Source organism: Scyliorhinus torazame, chromosome 2 (assembly GCF_047496885.1).
Source record: "Scyliorhinus torazame isolate Kashiwa2021f chromosome 2, sScyTor2.1, whole genome shotgun sequence".
Classification (NCBI taxonomy): Eukaryota; Metazoa; Chordata; class Chondrichthyes; order Carcharhiniformes; family Scyliorhinidae; genus Scyliorhinus; species Scyliorhinus torazame.
In genome coordinates this window covers 331,273,548-331,296,970 of record NC_092708.1, presented here as the reverse complement: position 1 = coordinate 331,296,970, position 23,423 = coordinate 331,273,548, and the positions used below count along the sequence as shown (strand labels likewise).

The window sequence follows — 23,423 nt, the reverse complement described above, 5'->3', positions numbered from 1 at the left end:
TAATTACAGACATCACCAGGAGACTGCAAAGACATATAGATAGGTTCATCGAGTGGGCAAGAAGGTGACAAATGAAATATAATGTGAGGAAGTGTGACTGAGGTTATTCACTTTGGCAGTAAGAATAAGTCTGAATGGTCATCAGTGCGGTAACCATTCTATCATACAGTCTAATTTCTTTATATCCTAACTTCCCGTACCAGCCTCCCCGAACAGGCGCCGGAATGTGGCGACTAGGAGCTTTTCACAGTAACTTCATTTGAAGCCTACTTGTGACAAGCGATTTTCATTTCATTTCATTTTTCACTTGGACTATCCCTCTTAACTTCTAATGTTGTCACTACTTCTTTGTTCATTAGGATTGTTAATGTTACTTGGAAAAATCAGGCGCACACTTTTGATTAATTTAATTTTTCATCATTAAATGCATTAAACTTGCATATTTGTTACTGTGTTCCAAATGTGTATTATAAGGACTTGCATATGTCGGAATCAAAACCGATCCAATTTTATAACCAATACAATTGGAATGTAGATAACAAAAAGTGATTTCCCCCTTTTTAAAAAAGCCTTTGATATCCTATCCCAATTCAAAATATCGTTGTTTTGTCAACAAAAAATGTTCTGATTGTTAACTTTACTTTCTCTCCTAGGAAATATCCTCCATTTTTAAAGACTTGAGAAGAGTTCAGAAACAATTAGACGGTTAGTAAAATGAACGGAAGGTCTTGATGTAATTGATGATTTGATGCACTGACTGATTCGAAGCGAAGTTATTTAATTAGTTTGAAAGATGTCTTAAAAATAGTCAACTGTGTACTTGACTTTCTTCTGACTTTTGTTTTAGTCTTGCAAGAGGCGCAGATGCACTAAAATGTTTTTTTTTACAGCAATCAATACGATCATAGATCCCGATGGATCTCTGGATGCCTTAACTGGTAATCAAATCTCGCCAATTTCTGCCTCAACAATGAACATGAAAGAAAGGACTGCTAATACTGTGGTCTCCTCAAAGGATTTGCCAAAATCATCAGCACAGTTGTTGAACGAGTGTGCCCACCTGAGCTCGAAACCGTCCCAATTGTCTTCAGATGCAGACAGCATTGACTCTGACTCTGAGTGCAATACTCAGCATACCATGACTGAGCCAAAAATGGAAAATACAGTCACTATGCTTTGAAAGAACTATTTATTTTTGGCCATGGTTTGACCAATGTGCATTGTCATAGTTGTTATGTAAGGGTGATTGTGAAAAAGCTGTATACAATAATGCTGGAAGTGACTGATATTTTGCACAAAATGTCTTATTGAAAAAATGGAAGTTAGCAAGAAAAACGCATTTTAGTTAAGCTCCAAAACACTTTCGCAACATCCATTCAGCATAAAGGCACGATAAAAATATGTTTGAACTGAGAAGAACATTTCAGTTTTAAGCCAAACTTTGCCATTTGAATACGATAATATCATCATGCACTGAAGAACATACTAGTTGCACAGGTTGTAATTTTGCATGCCAGGTTTCAGCACAAACTTAATGATTGAACAATGGCTGCATATTTAGCAAGTTGTCGCTCTCTTAGTTTCTTGCTTTTCTATATCAATGTTATGACGGGGACAGCCTAATATTTAATTCCACGGTGGTTTAAATATTGGATAAATATTCTAGGAAGGAGAAATTAGTCATTTTACTTTACTTTCTTGAATATTTCTGTAATTGGTGATCAGCTGTATTCGGTCAAGTCTGTGATATTCTTTTGTCAGATCAGTACTATGCATGCTTACGGTTATTATAACTCTTTATGATGACAAATTGGTTTCGGCTTCGAGATATGAAACTCACCATCACCTCTTCAACAGCCAAACAATTCTAAAGCTTCTACGCAATTCTTCATCGTGAGATGTAATCAATTCAAACAAACATGATTTCAGCCAACCAATTCTAAAAGAAGCAGCACAGTGGTTAGCACTACTGCCTTACATCACCAGGGACCCGGGTGTATTTCCGGCTTCAGGTGACTGTGGAGTTTGCATGTTCGGAGCACCCTGTGTCGGTGTGGGTTTCCACCGGGTGCTCCGGTTCCTCCCACAGTCCAAAGATGTGCACGTGAGGTGGATTGGCCGTGCTAAATTGCCCCTTAGTCTCCAGAGATGTGAAGGTTAGGTGGGGTTATGGGATAACGAGGATAGGGCGGGGAAGTGGGCCTAGGTGTAGGGTGCTCTTTCAGAATTAGTGCAGACTTGATGGGCCGAATGGCTTCCTTCTGCACTGTAGGAATTCTATAGTTCTAAGATTCTATAGGGCAAAGCAGGCACATCCCAACTTGAAACAGTGATGCACTGATATATCTATATTTTGAAATGTCAATGTATAACTAACAAAGCACCCTAGCAATTATTTTCAATTGTGTGAGATTTAAAAAATATGTTTTCTTTTTTTAAGTTTTTCTCCCACTAGCCTGCTTAGTTTTTCCCCTTGTACTCCATTTTTCCTCAGCTAGGACAGTCCATACATCGGGCCATGAACTTCCCATAGTCATTGCTGCTTGCACTATCTTTGCTTAATGGTAACTAGCTTTATTGCACAACCCCATGGCTTCTCTGCTCATTTTCATGCCGAATATCACAGGAGTCTCTCCAACTCTTGTCAAGAATTTGCCTGAATGACACTTAAAGTTTGGGGTAACCTCATGAAATTTTAGTGCTGTCATTCGAGAGCGAACATGCAGTTCCAAAGTATCATGGTTGGGAAGTAACAATTGATATCTACCTTGGAATTATTTTTATTTTTAAAATTATGCTATGGAAACATTTCATTTAATGGGCAGAAGCACACAAGTTTCTATTAATGTTTATCGTTTGTGTCGGTAAACTTCAGGGAATCAATGTGCCACCTTAAAGCTGCTGAACTGTGCAGAGCATATTAATATGCCTTTTGTGTTCATTGTCTAAAGGAAAAGCAAAAAAATGTATTGGTTTTTGTGCTGGAGAAAGGTACAGTCATAATTGGTTACAAATGTCTCAGGACGTCCTCAACGAAGCCTGGTATAGTTAATATATTGTGTAAACATCCGCAAAAAAAGTGATAATTTGAATGATAATTTGTACATACAGTGATACTTGTTACAATGGCACAATTATTTCAAATGCTTGGTCCTTATGAAGGGTTGTCACCATTACAGCAAATCGACCCACCAGAGACAATACTAGAGCCAAAGATCAAATGACATGCTCTTTGCTTTGCACCTGTATTTTTTTAAATAGGTCTGCCTCACACACCAGTTGACTTTAATAGTACTTCCAAAGGTTTGGGGAATAGTTCTTGCAGTTAATTGTGCATCTTCACATACCAGTTTCTAGACACAGTAACTGAGTAATGAGTGAGACTGTCTAATATACGACATAGGAATATGAACATATATATGGCATATGTGTACAGTATAGATTGTGCATGTCTCTGTCAATTCCTATATATGTATGCTGCGCACACACACTGTATCAAGCCATTTTGTGTACCATGGCACAGGAGCTGGTATTTGAGAGCAGGAACAAGTTATTTTGGTGGCATGGAGGACAATAGTTATTGGGGTCTAACATTTTACATATGTACCACAACTATATGTATGAGATAGATTCTACGCTAACCTTTTTATGTTGTGTGTACTGTGGGAATCTTGTGAGGCATGAATGTATAAATACAAGAAGCCATTATATTGAGGGTGTTGCATTAAAAGTACTGGGTGATGTTGCCTTTTATGTTTTCCATTTTCTAACTTCATTTTAAACGGTGACAATGTAGTGGAGGTTTATTGTTCAGGCCTTGGTTCATTTTTGATTTTTATGTGCAACAAATATTTTGAAGCTTTCGTGTTAGACTGAAATAAAAACAAATTGTAGCCTCTTTGGCTTGAACCTGATTTGACTGAATACCCACAGTATAAATAGATGATGGTCAGCTGCTTTAAATGAGAAGTTAATATTGCTATTATTATAACTAGTCTATTGCAGCAGTTTCTGAACATATTCAATGTAGGTTGCTGAAGAAAATGTGTCTCTTGTAAGTCCATAATTTAAATTTTTGAGGACTTTGCTCTCAATGGTTCTCTGATTACAATTTTGCCGAGCAAGCTGGATGAACTTGAGTGAGAAGCGGATACCTGAAATGATTAGCCACACTTCAAAGTCAGATTGTAGTCTGCTTAAGCTAGATTTTCCACAGATGCAAGAAAATGTAATTCCTTCACTTATTACTGTGCTCTGTTCATAGTCGTGTCCTGTGCTGAATTGTCGAAGCACTTGTTGCTAGCCTGCTGATGCTGTTTCGTTTCTTCAGTGGCTCATTTATTATTTTGCTTGTAACAAATTCTCTTTACGTGAGAAATACAAAGCGTACAGCTTTTTTTAATTTCCTGCTGGAACATGCCATTTTTGTACTATTGTATTTCTGTAAGCTGTCCAGCTTTCAAATTGGTGTATATTTCACTTTTTGCACAAGTTATATATAGCGGAATATAATGAGCTTTCTTCCATTTTTGGCTGGTTTCAAAGTTGTAATTTATTTTTTTGCCTTACAATGAATGACGTGTAAATTTTGTTAGGATGAAAGTACTTCTGATTTTTAAATTGTTTTGCACATCACAGTATAATTTTGAATTACTATTTAATTTTTCCATGGAAGTTGATTATAATAAACCATTCTTCATAGCAGTGAAATGTCTGTGTGATGGTAATCAATGTTAACTATAATACTACACGGACAATTCCACAAAAGGACACATTAAGCAGTTATAAAATAAATAGAGAGGGCTATCTCTCCTATGTAAGTTTCATTCTTACCACAGTAACGTGTCCCTGCCTGGGCACTAGGCTCCATTTGCCTGTCCATTCAATATCTTGATTATAATGCATGCAAATCCACATGCAGTCATTAAGTAGAGAAACTAGTCCGGTCAGCGCAGTTGGTTAGAGTATGATGCTGAATATAACATCTAAGTTGTGACTTTGGTCCCGCTTCCAGCTGAGGTCGTTCATGGGCCTGCCTCTTCCACTTGCACTGGGGAGCTGAACTCCGAGATCGGGCCGCCATTTTGAAAGGGTGCCCCAACCTCTGAGAGCTTGTGGGTCTCCCCCCCCCCCACACCCATGGGCAATGTCACCCCCTCCCCACACACACATGGGTGCTACCCCACACTGACCCTACCCCAAGTGAGGTTACCCCACTATGGGATCCCTCGGGGCCCACAGCACTTCCGGTCTCCCCAAGCCCCTTTACACCAACCCCACCCCCGAACTTCCCAGAGGCCTCGACATACATGCCCTGCACACCCCCACAAGCCCCCTCTCCTTTCTTGGCAAAGCACCCCTCGGGTCCTGACTCATTTGCAGTACCAACCTGTCACCATTGTACTGGTACCCTGCAGTGGTCCTGCCAGTTTGACAGTGCCACCTGGGCACCTTGCCAGGGTGGAAATGTCAAGGTGCCCACATTCCAGGGAGGGGGCCAGAACCCTCTAATGACTTGGGAGACCCCACCCACCCCCACCCCCGTTCTGCCTGGTCTACGTTTTTGTGGACCGGTACTGATCGACACACAGCTGCAGTGTCCCTGGGGAAGCCAGTACATCCCAGGTAGGTAGGCTTTAAGTAGGTTTAAATCTACTTCAGTGATTACCATTTGGTCCCATCGTTTTTGGGCAGAGTTCTGATTCCAACACCTCGCAGGCCTTGGGTTCGCGAAAGCTGCCGGGAGGCTTCACCTGGGATCTACCAGACGCGTTGTGCTTTCGTTCGAGCGCAACACGGCCACTGAATCACGCCCCATGTGTCCCTCCAATACGCAGTTCCCTGAGATAACAAAGGTGTTGGGATCTATCCCCTTCGCCTTGGCGACCTCTGGCGAGCGCCATTCACTACTGATCTCCACAAATGGGGACCAGATGGAACGGCACTCGTGGGGGTCTCCCAGGGGATTGGAGGCCCCAATGTACATGCCTTCTGGGCAGGGTGGTACCGTGGCACTGGCACCCTGACTGCCACTTGGGTACCAGTCTGGCACTGCCAAGCTGGAATTTTTTGACATAGTGGTGATCAGGCAGGGGGGGTTGCTCTGCACAAGTGTGAGTGGGGGGAGGCATGGGGGACCCCCTTAGTGAGTTGGGGCTTGGGGGATTTCAGCGGTTGCGTCGGGGCTTGGTACGCCATTTAAAAATGGCATCCTGATCTTTCCCTGCACTGAGGAGTTTCAGTGGGTGGGGCTCCTTCCTCACTGCAGCAAACAAGACTTGCGTGAGGCCTTGGCTGCAAACTCCCTGCTGAGGCCTCTTATCTAACCAGAGTCAAGTTAGATCGCATTGTGTTTCGCTGCACTGCGAGCGCCGAGAAACACCTGGCTAAAAATGCTCGCTTTGTGATGTAGTTCTCACTTGGTGCCCTTGTTCAGTTTCCAAAAAATGGGAAAACCTGAAAATTAATTTTATGAACAGAAAGACTTGCATTTCAAAGCACCTTTCGTGACCACAGATAAAAGCAAATTACTGCGGACGCTGGAACCTGAAGCAATAACCGACAATACTGCGCAATCTAAGCGGGTCTGGCGGTATCTGCAGAGAGAAAAGGGAGCTAATGTTTCGAGTCTGGATGACTCTTTGTCAAAGCTTTGTTTCATGACCACAGGATGCCCCAAAATGCTTTACAGTCAATGAAGAAACCCTTTTGGAGTCGCTGTTGTTTAATGTAGGAAATTAGGATGAATATGATAATTCACATCCATTTTTGTGATATTTGATGGACAAATATTAACTCAGGACACCAGGAAGAACTCCCTGCTCGTCTTCAAAATAGTGCCATGGGATCTTTTACACCTGAAAGGGGTCGCCTCCGACAGTGCAGAAGCTCCTCCGTACTGGGGCGAAAGCATTTGTGTTGAAGCAAGACTTAAAATCCCACCGCCACCTGTATCTAAAGAGACAGTGTGCTACCAACTGAACCATGGCAGATAGATGTGAATCTCTCTTTCCAATAAGGATCACTTCATTTAGTTTCCCTTTTGTATTGTCAGTACATTTGTGTTGATGACAAGTAACACAACGCAGCCATTTGAGTGCCATCACCTCAGCTCTGCATTCCACATTTTAATCAAGGACAGATGATTGGTTGCGTGCAAGTCTTTAGAACTCCAGGTCTGTAATTATGTAATCCAATAGCGATTATTGGTTGAGAGTCTGCACTTGAAACTTCCTGCTGATAATTCTACACTCTGCTTTAGTTTGACTAGAAATATAGTCCAGGAAATGGAAAATCCACGTTGGTTCAGTCAAGACTGTTGACCTGAGTGTGTTGTTCTCTGCCTTGCTCTATCTGGATGGTTTCAATGTGTAGTGTTGATCAGAGGACAACGAGTCTTGTAAACCAGCAAAACTATTTTATTACTAACCGGGAACTGCATACTCGAGGGACACATGGTACTAACTGGATTCAATACTTGAATCATAGAATTTACAGTCCAGAAGGAGGCCATTTGGCCCATCCTGTCTGCACCAGCTCTTGGAAAGAGCACCCTACTTCAGACCACGCCTCCACCCTATCCCTATTACCCTGTAACCACAGCTAACCTTTTTGGACACTAAGGGCAATTTAGCATGGCCAATCCACTTAACCTGCGCATCTTTGGACTGTGGGAGGAAACCCAGACACGGGGAGAACGTGCAGACTGCACACAGACAGTGATCCAAGCCGGAATTGAACCTGGGACCCTGGAGCTGTGAAACAACTGTGCTACCGTTCTGCCCAGTCGATTGATCACACACAAACTATACTCACTATCTACATCTAACAGACTAACATAATAAACTACTCTCTTGCACTCTCACTATCTTCAGTCCTTCTAGCCAGCTAAAATATTTTTTCTTTCATTCTTATGTGATGCAGTATAACCCATATACTCATTGTCCTGTACTATCACTAATCACTACTTCTGACACTAACCCTCTATCTCTCTAAACCCTGTCGATGCAACAAAGATAGACAATAAGAAACATACACATCGACGTCAGAGTTATATCAGTTACATGCATTTGAGGAATTAACTAACAACGTTCTTTTCCTTGATAAACTTTTTACAGTGCAGAATTTCTGAGTGTGGACTCAGTCTTCCTTGTGTTATTGTTACAGTGCCAAGTTATCAGTCCAAGTAATTAAAAGTTCTATTGGTCTGAACCATTCTTTGTGTCGACTCGGTCTCTCACCGTGTCTTCGATGTTGCTTTCGTGCTTTCCCTACCCTCGAAACTGCTTGCCGTTTGTTCTGTGCACAAGGAGCACCATTTCCTGACCATCCTTATTCGTGTCCTTAGAATCCTCTGATTTACTCTTGAACTCTCAATGTTCCACAAAGTCTTCAACTTACCGTAGTTTGTGCCTCCTGGCTGTGCTCCCACGTGACCGGTGTAGCCATCTCAGATGGCCACCTGCAAAGGACCATGGGAATTGTGGCCAACCCAGGACTCAGACACACTCAGAGTTTGTGTGTGTATTTGCAACCCAGATAGCTAGACGCGATCAAAACCCCCGCTCACTTGCATTCTAATGGCCCATTTCCCCAGAACAAAAGAACTGTACTCAGGTAACTGATACAGATACAGACTAATTGGCACCGTTCCCTTTACACAGGGAGTCCAAACAGCCAAGATCAAAGACCGTTGAGGACCCGCCCAGCCATCAAAGCACCCGCCCCTTAATGGCTAAAATCGAAGGCCGTGATCGAAGCCTGTCAAATTATTGGGTCCAAGTTAAGGACCGCCCCAAAGAGTATGAAATCCCAGAGGGATAAGAAGAGACAGCCATGTGCTCGGTCTCTCTTGGATCCGGCTGATGCCAACCCAAGTGCAGCATAACGACCAGACAGACAAGTTCAAGACCAACGATCGCTACCAGACGGATGAGCCCAACAGAAACTGAGCCACGTCTTCTATCCAGCCACACAAGATCCGGGCAAAGGCCTTGTCCATCTGCATAGAGCCGGTTGCCCTGAAGTTAAGTATAGGTTATTGTAGTTGTTAGGTGTAGTTTAACTTGTAGTGTTTTATGTTGCACGTCAAAGTAATCCTTGTGTGTAAATAAACCATCTTTGAACTTGAACTGACTAACTGGTTGTGCGGTCCTTTGATCGATATCTGATAAAGCCTTGTGGTGGTATCATTTATACCTGGCGATTCTAAAGAGCATCATTATTAATTGGCAACATTATTGGTTACTCTGGTGGCGATTGGCAACACCTGTTCACGGGTGCACTTTGCTTATCAGCCTTCACACAGTGCAGCTGAGGTCCATCAATCCCACTTTCACTCTGCACAACTGGATTGCTCCTAGTGATCGCTATTTCATTGACTAAGTGATTGACGTAGACTTTCCCAGTCTTCTTTGTGTTGCTCATCACACTTTGTTTCCTCACTGTTGTCTTTTTTACAACACACAGTAGTCAGAGTCTCATGGTCTCCTTCTTCTTGCTCATTGAATAAACTTAATAGACTTTCCCAGTCTTCTTCTTTTGTCAACGTATTTGTTGAATATACTCTACAGACCAGATCCAATGTTATGCAAGCTTGCACACCTACTACCGATGTTTGCTCATCATTTATCACCTCGAAGTATGGAGGCACTTCCATGTCTCACCAGAAGACGACATGTACCCTCCATGACGACCGTGTTCCCTTTGTAGTCCAGCAGTCGATACCGAGGCTTCCCTCTGGTTCTGTCCCACAAGCCTCTGCATTATCCCTGATATACGTCTGAGAACAGCTCCCTCTAGTGGCTCTCTGTGTACATTTTATTAACCCTTACTTTACTGGCATGTATAATAAAACCACACTGAAGTAACTGTAACCTAGCCAATGGATACTTTTTTGATGTCAACAATGAGTACCGGAAATAGTTTTCATAGGATCATAGAATGGCAACAGTGTGGAAAGAAGCCATTCAGCCCATCACATCTGCACTGACCCTCCAAAAGAGCACCCTACGTAGGCCCACACCCCCACCCTATGCACGGTAACCCACCTAACCGTTTGAATACTTAGGGGCAATTTACCATGGCCAATCCACCTCATCTGCTCATGTTTGGACTGTGGGAGGAAATCAGGGCACCCAGAGGAAATCCACACAGACACTGGGAGAATGTGCAAACTCTGCACAGTGACCCAAGGCTGCTTTCTTTAACAAATATGTCTTTCTCTGAATCCTGATGAAAGTTGCTTCAAGTAAATGGAATACACTAATTATTGTTATGGGCCAGGGTTTAGAGAGTCCCAAAGTGTATCATGGAGTTCACCTGACCCACAACTTTTACTAGATTGTGGTATGGGGAGCACATGGCCCACTCTACAGGTGTGGTACAGCAGAAATGGAAAAGTATTTTTTAAACAAAACAATGTTTATTCTATTAACTCAAGTTAACCTTTTAAAATAAACAGTGAACATCACAGCAGCCATTAATTCAAATACAACCCCCAAAGAATACAACACTAAGTAATGCATATGCTGTCCTTTTAACATCCAGGAGACTTACAAAAACCATAACCTTTAACAGGAGCACATCAGGTTAAAGTCACTACTCAGAACATTTATAATTCTGAATTCACCAAATGAACAAGAGACGGTCTTTTCATGGCAGAGAGATCAGCAGTACAACTGCTTTGTTTGGCTTCAGCTCCAACACTGAAAACAGAACAAAAAAGACACAGACACAACCAAGCTTTTCTCAAAGTGAACCTAAAAAGCGGCGCCAGAGCTCCGCTCCATCCACACTCTGACGTCACTGCAGTAACATGAGCAGCCAAACATTTCTTAAAGCGACATTCTCATGACATTATAAATTTCCTGATTGTATATTATTCCTTATACAACAAGTTGCATAACAAAATAAATATTTTAAAAATATATGTTATCAGAATACCATAAGCAAAAAGTAATAAATCTAATGCTTAGTGCAAATCAAAGTTGTTTGGCAGTTTTGACAACAACTTGTTGCAAGTTATACCCCAAGTACCAAAAGCTAAGTGTAACACTAGTAATGTGGCACCATTTTGCAGAACCATTCTGAACTTAAAAGGGGAAGTAATGGAAACTTGCGTACCCGTTTTTTGCTAGAGGTTTCATCATATCACAACAGCTGTTTGGTCTGAACCAACCAGTCATTCGCTTGTCAACTCAACACAACTCCCAGCAAAGCCACCAAGTTTTCTTCAGTACTGGTAAGTTTATATATTATTCTTGTCTTCTGCAATTTTCAATTGAACTGTATGTGGTTCAATCTATCTCTTAACTAAAATAATTTACGTATCAATTTCTTTTAAATCTGTTTTTGATTTCCTGTGTTTAAGCACTGCTTCCTTCATTTGTTCACTTTGCCTTTCTCCTATATATAAAATTGAAAGTTAGTTTTAATTCTAGGTCTGCGATTTTCCCGTCCGCCTCAAGGTCTCTCAGGTGGCGGAGGCCAGTTTAACTGCTTGCAAGTGGCCTCCTGGAGGTGGTCCAGCAATCCAGGCCGGCTGAGAGGCCTTCCTTGCCTGCCTGTATGCTGCTGGTTGCCCTGTAGAGGGGCTGCCCACCCAACAATGGTGTGGCATGGCTGAAAATGACGGTTCTTTTGTTTTCACTTTTTAAAAAGGTTAGGAGGAAAGGCACCTCTATTTTGAAGCACCTTTTCCTTCACCCTCTTTCCATTCCTGCCTTCTGATCTTTTCCAGCTGGATCAGCCTCTGATGCCTTCCCGCTGGTCCTTAATTGGACTGCCCCTTTGGCCAATAATTGGCTGCCCCAGGTTATAAAACCCTCCACCATAAGTGACTGTTTCCCACAAATTGCAAGCTTCTGTCTCTCATTTCAGCCTGAATGCAGGGCTCAGGAAGCCCACAGAGAAAAGCCTACCCCTCAGTACTCTCGTTTACACAAGGCATGAGTGGATAGTGATTAACAGCAAGGAACCTGACAGGTTGCTTCTTTTCTTCTCTCTAACCCAGTGTGCTGGGGTCAATTGTGGAGCCTTGACCACCATGGGAGGTTAGTTAATTCACAACAGACTGTGAATTGAGCCTCCAACCTTTCTATCCTGTACAGCGCAGCCATTCAATCAATAAACTTATTGAACCATTCGGCACGCAAGAATGTTATGGTGCTACCCTCTTTAGCAAGGACGACAGCGGCCTGCAAATAAACTGTTAAATAGAAGTAATTCAGGCATGGAAAGAAAAGCCAAGTAAGCTATAAACTTTTAATGTTTGAAATCTTGCCTTATGTCTCTACTGAAAATTACAACAAAATAATGTAAAGTTTAAGGTAATGGCATTGCAACACATCTTGTTTCCATGACTATTTTTAAGGAATAAATCCCATGCAATAGAGTAGACCAATAAGTGGTTGATTACAGCAGCTTCACATGGATTTGTCATCTTTTAAGTGTAGAATATTATAAAAATAGCAGTTAGGAATTATCTACTATGTATTTGTTGTGACCAAGAATCTATTTATAAGTTGTGGGTTTAGCGGTAAAATGATTGAACTTGGCTTGTGTTTCCTGGTAATGCATTTTGTTACCAACCGTATTTGTTCCCAATTCATGCCCAGTGGGTGTGATAATCCATAGGCTGTTAATTAGCTCCTCTCATTGGTAATGGGAGGGTGCTGGAGCCATTGCAAAACCTGATCTAAGCCGAGAAAAATAATTAAATGGTTCAGAAAATTCTTCAGATCGCGTTGGCCCACATGGTTTCGAATCTAACCAACAGAACACTTCCTACAATTCACTATCTTTGTGGTAGACACCCATTTTGAACTCTGAATGTAAGCTTTGCAATAACTCAGTATTCAAATCTCTATGAACCAACATTTAATTAGGAGATCATATTGGAATGATATACAGGTTGGGTATTTCTGATCTTTTCGGAAGAATGGCTGTGTGAGAGTTAAGGCATTTTGTTAAAATACCTTGTACTTTAGTCAAAGGGACGTGGAGACATTTGAATTTCATTCAGTCCTTCATTGGTGTGACTCCCTTTGTCATTGGCATTTTTATTCATTGACCTCCTGCATTAAGTGGTCTGCCCAGGCCATTATCTTCATTCATCACCAATGTCTGCACCCAGCAGTTTTAAAATGCAACTTTTCTTTTTTCAGTTTTTCACTTAAGTGCACAAACATCCCCAGAATAACATTCATGATTAAATTCAGGCAAATATACTTCCGCTTTTTAAACAAAATCACAACAGTGTGGAAACCATCCTTCTTATCATATTCAACCTGCAGTTCAAGAAACAGGAAGTGAACTAAATATATTCTGTAAAATGTTTTCATTGAAGCTTTTTACATATTATACACTGTACAAGCAGTAAGGGTAACTGTGCCGATTACAATGTACATGTCAATTTATTTTGTGCCGGCCCTCCCCTCCCCCTCAAACCCCCCCTCCCCCTCAAACCCCCCCTCCCCCTCAAACCCCCCCTCCCCCTCAAACCCCCCCTCCCCGCCACCCCCCTCCCACTCCCCAGTCTTGTTTGCAGCCTTCCCTTGGGGGTTTGTTTGCTTGTGTTCTTGTTCTAGGCTCCCTGGCCTCTGTGTTGGTTGTTTTCTGACCACCCCCTCCTTTTCCTGGTAGCTTCCTCCCCCCCCCCCCTTTCGCCCCCTGCTTTTCCTGCCTCCCCCCTGTGGTCCCGTTGGCTCCCGTGCGTCCCCGCCTCCCCTCATTCTATTGGCTGTTGCCTTCAAACAGGTCCTGGAACAGATTGGTGAATGGCCCCCACGCTTCGTGGAAGCCATCTTCTGACCCTTGGATGGTGAACCTAATCCTCGCCAGGTGGAGAAATTCTGATAGGTCTGCCAGCCAGCCTGCGGCTGTGGCTGGTGCTGCTAATCGCCAGCTGAGCAGGATTCTCCGGCAGGTGATTAGAGAAACAAGGGCAAGGGCGCCAGCCCTCTTCCCCATATGTGGTTCTGGCTGGTCCGATACCCCGAAAACAGCCACTCTCGGGCACGGCTTCATCCTCACCCCCACAACCTTGGACATCGCCTCGAAGAAGGCTGTCCAGAACCCGACAAGTCTGGGGCCGGCCCAGAATGTGTAGGCATGGTTGGCTGGGCCTCCCTGGCATCGTTCACATTTATTCTCCACTTCAGGGAAGAACCTGTTCATTCGGGTTCTGGTTAGGTGCGCTCTGTACACCACTTTCTAGCTGCATAAGGCCTTACTCATGAGGAGGTAGAACTCTGCTCAGTGCTTCACTCCAGAATCTCCACCCTATTTCCGTTCCTAGCTCTTCCTCCTGTTTTCCCCGAGCTTGGTCCACTGGGGAGCGCATCCTTCCTAAAGGTCGTCCATACAGATGTCTACAGTTTCCCCTTCCCAGACTGTCCACGTCTAGTAACTCCTCTAGCATTGTGCTTTTCAGGGTTCGGGAGTATGTAATCTTCTCCTTGCGGAGAAAGTTTTTGACCTGTAGATGTCGGAGTTCATCCCCATTTATCATAGAATTCACAGTGCAGAAGGAGGCCATTTGGCCCATCGAGACTGCACCGGCTCTTGGAAAGAGCACCCCACCCAAGCCCACACTCCCACCCCATCCCCATAACCCAGTAACCCCACCCAATACTAAGGGCAATTTTGGACACTAAGGGCAATTTTAGCATGGCCAATCCACCTAATGTGCACATCTTTGGACTGTGGGAGGAAACCGGAGCACCCGGAGGAAACCCACGCACACACGGGGAGAACGTGCAGACTCCGCACAGACAGTGACCCAGTGGGGAATCGAACCTGGGACCCTGGAGCTGTGAAGCAATTGTGCTAACCACTATGCTGGTCCAGTCTCTCCGTCAGCTCCTCTAAGGTTGCTAGTCTGTCCCCCATGTAAAAGTCCCTAACCGCCAGTGTTCCCCCCTAGCTGTCTCCGCCTCTTGAAGGTGGTGTCAAGCATGGCTGATGGAAACCTGTGGTTGCTGCAGATGGGGGCCATGATGGACCAAAATGTTGCCTCATCTGGTTCCAGGTTCTCAGGGTTGCTACCACCACTGGGCTTGTTGAGTGTTTTGCTGGGGAGGATGGGAGCGCTGCCGTGGCAAGAGCCCAGAGGGGCGTCCCTGTACAGGAGGACTCCTCCATCCGCACCCATTCCGTTCTGGGTCCTTTAGCCATTCCCTCACTCTCTCGGCCATGGCTGCCCAGTCGCAATAATCAACTTTTCTATAGAATGGAAAAAGATCTTGGGGGTGTAGATCGGTATGGATAGGGGCTGGTTTAGCACAGTGGGCTAATGCAGAACAAGACTAGCAGCGCGGGTTCAATTCCTGTACCGGCCTCCCCGAACAGGTGCCGGAATGTGGCGACTAGGGGCTTTTCACAGTAACTTCATTGAAGCCTACCTGTGACAATAAACGATTATTATTATGATTATTATTATCTAAACAGGAAGAGGAATCTGGGCAGTACGTTCATCTTGATCGTCTGCACCCTCCCTGCCAGGGAGAGCGGGAGTGCACCCCATCTCTGTAGGTCCTTTTTGACTTCCTCCGCCAGACTGGTCAGATTCCACTTATGGGTCCATATCCAGTCCCGGGCTATCTGGATCCCCAGGTAGCGGAATTTGTTTTGGGTTATTTTAAATGGTACACCCTCCTCTGCCCCTCCCTCTCTTAGGTTAACCAGGAAACCTTCACTTTTGCCCAGGTTGAGTTTGTAGCCCGAGAGGCTCCGAGCTCTCTTAGGAGCTTCATGAGTTCTTTCATGCCGTTTTGCGGGTCCGAGATGTAGAGGAGCAGGTCATCCGCATGGAGTGAGACTGTGTGCTCTCTGCCCTCCCCTTCGGTTTCCCTTCCAACCTCTTGCCACTCTCAGGGCGATTGCCAGCAGCTTGATTGCCAGGGTGAACAAGAGCGGGGACAACAGGCATCCCTGCCTTGTGCCTCTGTGCAGCTGGGAGTATTCAGTGCTGGTGGTGTTGGTCCGTCCGCTGGCCTTGGAGGCGTTGTACAGGAGTTGCACCCATGAAGTGAACCCTGTCCCTCGTCCAAGCCTCTCCGGTACCTCAATGAGGTGTTTCCACTCGACCCTGTCGAAGGCCTTCTCTGCGTCTAATCGCCTCTGATGTTCTCTCCACAGACGGGGTTAGTATCACATTCAGCAGCCATCTGATGTTCGCAGTTAGCTGTTTACCCTTAACAAAGCCTGTCTGGTCCTCTGCGACCACCTCTGGCACACAGTTCTCCAGTCTCTTGGCCAGGACTTTTGCGAGTATTTCCACGTCCACATTAAGCAGCAAAATGGGTCTTTATGATCTGCATTCTGTTGGGTCTTTGTCCTTTTTGGGTATCAGTGGTATGGTGGCCTGTGTTAGGGTTGGAGGCAGGGTGACCCTCGCTAGTGGGTCTGCGAACATCTCCATAAAAGCAAATAACTGCGGATGTTGGAATCTGAAACCAAAGAGAAAATGCTGGAAAATCTCAGCAGGTCTGGCAGCATCTGTAGGGAGAGAAAGGAGCTAACGTTTTGAGCCCAGATGACCCTTTGTCAATGCTCGCAGGTGCGGGGCGAGTGCTGGCATGGATTTTTTGTAAAGGTCCGAACCCCGTTGGGTCCTGGTGCCTTCCTTGCCTGTATGGAGTTGATGATTTCCATAACCTCTCCCAGCCCTATTGGTGCTTCCAGCTCCCTCCATCTATCATCCACCACGACTGGTATGTCCAGTCCATTGAGGACCGTTTCATCGCCGAGTGCCTGTCGGGGGGTTCGGAGGTGTACAGCCCCGGTAGCAGGCCTCGAATGCTTGGTTGATCTATTTTGGTTCGGCTACCAGTCTGCCTCTGTTATCCTTCACCTGTGCTATTCGTGCTTGGCTGCCTGCTTTCTCAGCTGGTGAGCCAGCAGGCAGCAAGCCTTGTCTCCATGTTCGTAAAAGATCCCCCGTGTCTGGTGGAGGTGGTGCACTGTTTACCTGGTGGATAGCAGGTTAAAATCCATTTGTAACTTTTTCCTCTTCACCAGAATCTCTACGGTTGGAGCCTTGAAGTATAGTATGTCGAACTCCAGGATGGAGTCGATCAGTTGTTGCCTAGCCGTGCTCTCTTCCCTGTCTCCGCGAGCCTTTTGGAATATATTGGATTTGTTTATTGTCACGTGTACCGAGGTACAGTGAAAAGTATTTTTCTGCGAGCAGCTCAACAGATCATTAAGTACATGAAAAGAAAAGGAAAGAAAAGAAAAAACATAAAAGAAAATACATAATAGGGCAACATAAGGTACACAATGTAACTACGTAACACCGGCATTGGATGAAGCATACCAGGGTGTAGTGTTAAGGAGGTCAGTCCATAAGAGGGTCGTTTAGGAGTCTGGTAACAGCAGGGAAGAAGCTGTTTTTGTGTCTGTTCGTGCGTGTTCTCAAACTTCTGTATCTCCTGCCCGATGGAAGAAGTTGGAAGAGTGAGTAAGCCGGGTGGGAGGAGTCTTTGATTATGTTGCCCGCTTTCCCCAGGTAGCGGGAGGTGTAGATGGAGTCAATGGATGGAGGCAGGTTTATGTGATGGATTGGGCTGTGTGTTTATAAAATGTTAATTGGATTCATAGAATAAACATTGTTTTGTTTTTAAAATACTTTAGATCTCTGTTGCATCACACCTGTAAACATGAAAACAGTTTCCCCATAACCAAAATCTATTCAAAGTTGTGGGTCAGGTAAACACCATGATGTACTTTGGTGTTCTCTAAACCCTGGCCCATAATAATGGTTAAATTTGGCCCTCTGCTTTGCCAGGTCTGCCCCAATGTCCTGGTACACTCTTATTTTATGCCCTCCCAGTTGCACACCATCATCTGTCGAGCCCAGCGAAGGATCCTTTCTCAGTCCTGATATTTGTGCAGCTGGGCTATTATCGCCCTTGGCTGCTCTCCGGCCCTGGCCTTTGGTCAGAGCCCTGTCGATCTCCGGCGGTTTGGGAAGCTGTCCCTCCCGAACCAGGTTGCCCAGCATTTGGGCCACCTAATCAGCTGGGTCCCTGTACTCAATCTCCTCTGGCAGGCCCATTATCCGAACGTTCTGCCTCCTTGACCAATTCTCCTGGTCCGCGACCTTCCTTTTCAGACTCCCCTGGGTCACCACCAACCTCTTGACCTTGGCCTCCAGGGCGACGATTTACGTATAAGGACAGCAATCTTCAACAGTGTCTGTCTCTGTGAGAGGTGTTATTGAATTGATTAGAAATGTTAGTCAACAGACAGCCTGCCTCCTGGCACAGTCACATGGCTAAGTATACGAAGTAAAATTGTATTTCCAGCATGGTAGCACAGTATTTAGAACAGTTGCTTCACAGCTCCAGGGTCCCAGGTTCAATTCCCGGCTTGGGTCACTGTCTGTGCGGAGTCTGCACGTACTCCACGTGTTTCCATGGGTTTCCTCCTGGTGCTCCGGTTTCCTCCCACAGTCCAACGATGTGCAGGTTAGGTGGATTGGCCATTCTAAATTGCCCTTAGTGTCCAAAAAGGTTGGGTGGGGTTACCGGGTTACAGAGATAGGGTAGAGGTGCGGGCTTGGGGGTGGTCTTTTCGAGGGCCGGTCCAGACTCGATGGGCCGAATGGCCTCCTTCTGAACTGTAGATTCTATGATAAAGACCAAACATCCTCCTTTTCATATCAAAAGGAAGATTCAAACATCTCCTTTTCCCTAGCGAACAAAAGAGGCATTTACATACATGTTCCAGTTTGACTGTGAGTTACTCAAGTTACCCACTAAACACCCATGTTCTGCATTACCAACTGTTTGTTTGACTGGTCATTATCTGCACATGCATTGCACACAAACTTGCAGGTCTCTTAATGAAATGCATGCATGTTGACATTGGCTGTTCATCTGGCTGATGTTCCTTGTCTAGAGAGTCTTCCCGTGGCCCTTATCGCCTTGGTGACTATTTTTGTTCTATTGCTGTTGTTGGGGACTGGTAGACCCCTGGGATTGATGGTAGTTCTATACTCCGTACAGCTGGTGGAATCCATTCTCCCTAACTGGCTGATTCCTGTGAAGGAACAGCTTCACTAGTTGTTTGGCTATTCCTGCTGCTGCACTGATATATTTGATAAAGGTGACAATTTTTCCATGCACGCATTAAGCTTCCATTTGAGTTGACTCCTGTTGAGAGCATTGAAGGTTTGCAGCCTGATTGGCTCACCAATGCTCAGCTCTGGTAATGATTTGGCAGTCTTGTCAAATTGAAATTTGGGTTTCCGTCATTTCAACTTGATCTTTTCACTCACGCCGGTTACTACTTTTGGTTTCAATAGCTCTTATGCTATTGGAAACAAAGTTTGTGCGCAGCATGATATTAGTCTCTGGACAGGACTACTTTCCTGCAGAATTGTTTCATTTGCCTTTGGCTGTTGCATTTCATTGCATTGACAGGGATGGGAACCATTTTGCGGTTTACTTGAATATTGTCTCCATTGCTGGGGTCTTCTGTTGCCCTTCTCTGTTGGCACGTTCAGGGTTACCAGCCGAAGCTTTAGCTGAGAAAAGTGACTGTTGAGTCCGATCTATAATCTGGAACTCGAGAGCTTTCTTCTTATCATTGCAGTGGGCTATCAGATTAATTCACCCTCTCGGTATGAGGCCTGTTCCATCTATTACGACACCCTGGGCTGGAGCACGGTCAATTCCAGCCCCACAGGCCCCGGAATTCCGACATAAGTGAATGAACCAATAATTCACATGTTTTCCTGAGATCTTTGACCCTTAACTGCTCCAATGACTTACAGGCACCAGATTTGTAAATAAAACATTTAAAAAACTGTTTTACTTACAAATGTGAGGTTATCCATTTTGGTAGGAATAACAGCAAAAGGGATTATTATTTAAATGATAAAATATTAAAACATGCTGCTGTGCAGAGAGATCTGGGTGTGCTAGTGCATGAGTCGCAAAACGTTGGTTTTCAGGTGCAACAGGTGATTAAGAAGGCAAATGGAATTTTGTCCTTCATTGCTAGAGGGATGGAGTTTAAGACTAGGGAGGTTCTGCTGCAATTGTATAAGGTGTTAGTGAGGCCACACCTGGAGTATTGTGTTCAGTTTTGGTCTCCTTACTTGAGAAAGGACGTACTGGCACTGGAGGGTGTGCAGAGGAGATTCACTAGGTTAATCCCAGAGCTGAAGGGGTTGGATTACGAGGAGAGGTTGAGTAGACTGGGACTGTACTCGTTGGAATTTAGAAGGATGAGGGGGGATCTTATAGAAACATATAAAATTATGAAGGGAATAGGTAGGATAGATGCGGGCAGGTTGTTTCCACTGGCAGGTGAAAGCAGAACTAGGGGGCATAGCCTCAAAATAAGGGGAAGTAGATTTAGGACTGAGTTTAGGAGGAACTTCTTCACCCAAAGGGTTGTGAATCTATGGAAGTCCTTGCCCAGTGAAGCAGTAGAGGCTCCTTCATTAAATGTTTTTAAGATAAAGATAGATAGTTTTTTGAAGAATAAAGGGATTAAGGGTTATGGTGTTCGGGCCGGAAAGTGGAGCTGAGTCCACAAAAGATCAGCCATGATCTCATTGAATGGTGGAGCAGGCTCGAGGGGCCAGATGGCCTACTCCTGCTCCTAGTTGTTATGTTCTTATGTTATGATCTTGTAGAATCTGCCTTCAATTAGACGTTGCAGGCTGCAGGAATTCCTATGAAGAGTCACCTTCACTTGTACAGGCCTCCACCAGATTGACTCACAGGCCGGAATTCTCCGAGCCCGCACCGGCTCAGAGAAACGGAGATGACAGCGAGGCGGCCCGCGACGCTGGTCCGTTGCCGGGACGCGATTCTCCGCCGACCGGAGAATGGCCGCCAGCCGCGTGTGCACGGTCGACGCTGCACCGGTCGGGGGCCGATGAGAGAGGCCCTCGTGGCAATTCTCCGTGGTTGACCTGCCAAGACACCGCCGGCGTGTTTCTAACATGGTTCCACCCGGCAGGAGCTCGGACCCGCGGCCGCGGTGGCCGTCCTGGTGGGGGGGCGGGGGCGGGGCGGGGGGGGTCAGACTCGGGGGGAGGGCCCTCCACGACGGCCAGGCCCGCGATCGGGGGTCACCGATCGGCGGGCGGCCACGATCCGGGGCAGCCTACCTTCTTCCGTGCCGGCCCGCTGTGTGGCTCCACCATGTTGAGCGGCGCTGCCGCATGAGCGGCCGCCGTGCGGACCCACGGCGAGCAGTGCAGGGCTGCGTATGGCAGCTGGAGCACTCCAGCGCTGTGGTGGCCCCCTGTGTGCAACACAATCGCTGGGCCAAGAGGCCCATTGACGCCGGCGTGAAGCACTCCGGTGTTTACGCCAGCGTCAACACTTAGCCGCGTTTTCAGAGAATCCCGGCCCAAGTCTCATTGAGAGAGTATTAGAATTCCCTACCTGAGAGTTTACAGCAGGTTCACTGTCCACACTGCCTTTCAGCTACTTGTCTGGTCTTTGTGCACGGTTTCCGACTGTGGTATTAGAAAGAGAAAAGGGTCTGGACTTCAGGACCCTTTTTGGATTCTCAGGAGTGATATCAGCCTGGGCTTTTCCTCGGCTTTCTTTGTGCAAGACTTTACCGAACTGATTACAAATGGCAGCTTACAGTACTTGCCTCATGGCAGAGTCACACAACTATGGCAAGCCTGTTAGTTCACTGATTGTGGTAAACCACTGTGTTCTGATATTAGAGGTTGTACGGTAGAACCTGCACTACAGGTTCACCTGTGGCCCCTGCATGCTAGCTCCGCCCAGGAGGCGGGTTATAAATATGCGTGGCCTCCAGCTCGCAGCCATTTCGCCAGCTGCTGTGGGAGGCCACACATCTGATACTAATAAAGCCTCAGTTTGGATTCAACTTCGTCTCCAGTCAAATTGATCGTGCCTCAATTTATTAGTATCAGATTCAGAAGGTGGACCTCCGGATTAAACCAGATCAACTGCAGCTGGATTCACACTCAAGCGACGCCAGAAAGGACTTCCAGCACTGGCTAGCTTGTTTCGAAGCGTATATCAACGCGGCGCCGACCCCTGTTCCAGAGGCTCAGAAGATCCAGATATTGTACTCCAGACTCAGCTCCAAAGTCTTCCCGCTGATCCAGGATGCGCCCAATTACGCTGATGCCATGACTCGACTCAGAGAAAATTATGAACAGAAGACGAACACGCTCTTCGCCAGACGCGCTCGCAACTCGTACTCAACTTCTGGAGGGCCTTGATCCCACTAGTTTGTGACTGTGGCTGCCAGGACGTTACAGCTAAGGAGCACGCAGATCTCCTTATGCGGGACGCTTTTGTAACTGGGATTGGGTCTGATGTTATCAGGCAGCGGCTCCTAGAAGGGGCCATGCGCGACCTCGCAGAGACTAAAACACTAGCACTCTCCATGACAGTCGCCCTGCGCAATGTCCAGTCCTACGCCCCCAACCGCGCAGCCCACTCCTCCTATGCTTCATGGGCCCCATACGCAGCCACCCCAGCGGGGGCGCTACACACCCAATACGCCTGCGCTACGCACCAGCCAGCGATCCCCGGGGGGGCCCCGATGCTACTTTTGCGGCCAGCAAAAACACCCCCGCCAACACTGCCCAGCCCGTGCTGCCCTTTGTAAGGCCTGCGGGATGAAGGGCCACTTCACTGCGGTGTGCCAGGCCCGCTCAGCGGCCGCGGTCGCCCCCACGCCCCTTGGTCACGGAGAATGGGCACCGCCATCCTCCTCTCCTCCCCAGGCCATGTGTGACCAATGAGCGCCGCCATCTTCTCCTCCGCGCAACATGTGCGTTTCATGGGTGCCGCCATCTTGCTCCATCCCCGCAACGTGCATTCCATGGGCGCCACCATTTTGTAACCCCCAGGATCTCCAGGCGCCGCCATCTTGTCCACCTCGCAGCACATGGACACCAACGGCGTTCCAGGACCTCAACTCAACGGCCGCCTCACTACCCGACGATCAACCACGGCTCGCCTCCATGGCACTCGACCAGTCTCGACCACATAACCTGACCAACACATCCACCAGCGTGAAAGTCAACGGCCATGTGACCTACTGCCTACTGGACTCCGGAAGCACCGAGTGCTTTGTACACCCGAATACGGTAAGGTGCTGCTCCCTTAAGGTACACCCTACCAATCAAAAAATCTCCCTGGCCTCCGGATCCCATCGTGTAGCGATTTGGGGGTACTGCACGGTCAGGCTCATGGTCCAAGGCATAGAGCTCCACAGTTTTCGCCTCTACGTCCTCCCTAACCTCTGCACTGCATTTATCCTCGGCCTGGACTACAGTGCAACCTCCAGAGCCTGACCCTTAAATTCGGCGGACCCTTACCACCTCTCGCTGTGTGCGGTCTCGCGACCCTAAAGGTCGATCGTCCTTCCCTCTTTGCCAATCTAACTCCAGATTGCAAACC

General features: G+C 46.2%; 2 protein-coding genes across 11 annotated transcripts in view; both read left to right on the top strand.

The window, feature by feature from the left end:
* Nucleotides 1–4,710, top strand: part of cep170ba (centrosomal protein 170Ba) — a 95,180-nt gene extending 90,470 nt beyond the window's left edge. For all 8 annotated transcript variants that reach the window (XM_072489834.1, XM_072489838.1, XM_072489833.1 and 5 more), the window contains 2 exons: nt 654–705; nt 891–4,710. In XM_072489834.1, the coding sequence (XP_072345935.1) occupies nt 654–705; nt 891–1,180 (342 nt within the window). In that variant the 3' untranslated portion in view covers nt 1,181–4,710. The remainder of the gene's footprint in view (nt 1–653; nt 706–890) is intronic.
* A 6,458-nt stretch (nt 4,711–11,168) lies between these two features.
* The window catches only part of LOC140401891 (5'-3' exonuclease PLD3-like), a 108,804-nt gene continuing 96,549 nt past the window's right edge, over nt 11,169–23,423 (top strand). The window contains exon 1 of one of the 3 annotated variants that reach the window (XM_072489827.1): nt 11,169–11,242. The gene's annotated coding sequence lies outside the window, so the exon portion shown is untranslated. Of the gene's footprint in view, nt 11,243–12,167; nt 12,250–23,423 lie in introns of those variants that run through there. The other 2 variants (XM_072489830.1, XM_072489828.1) reach the window with 2 other exon arrangements.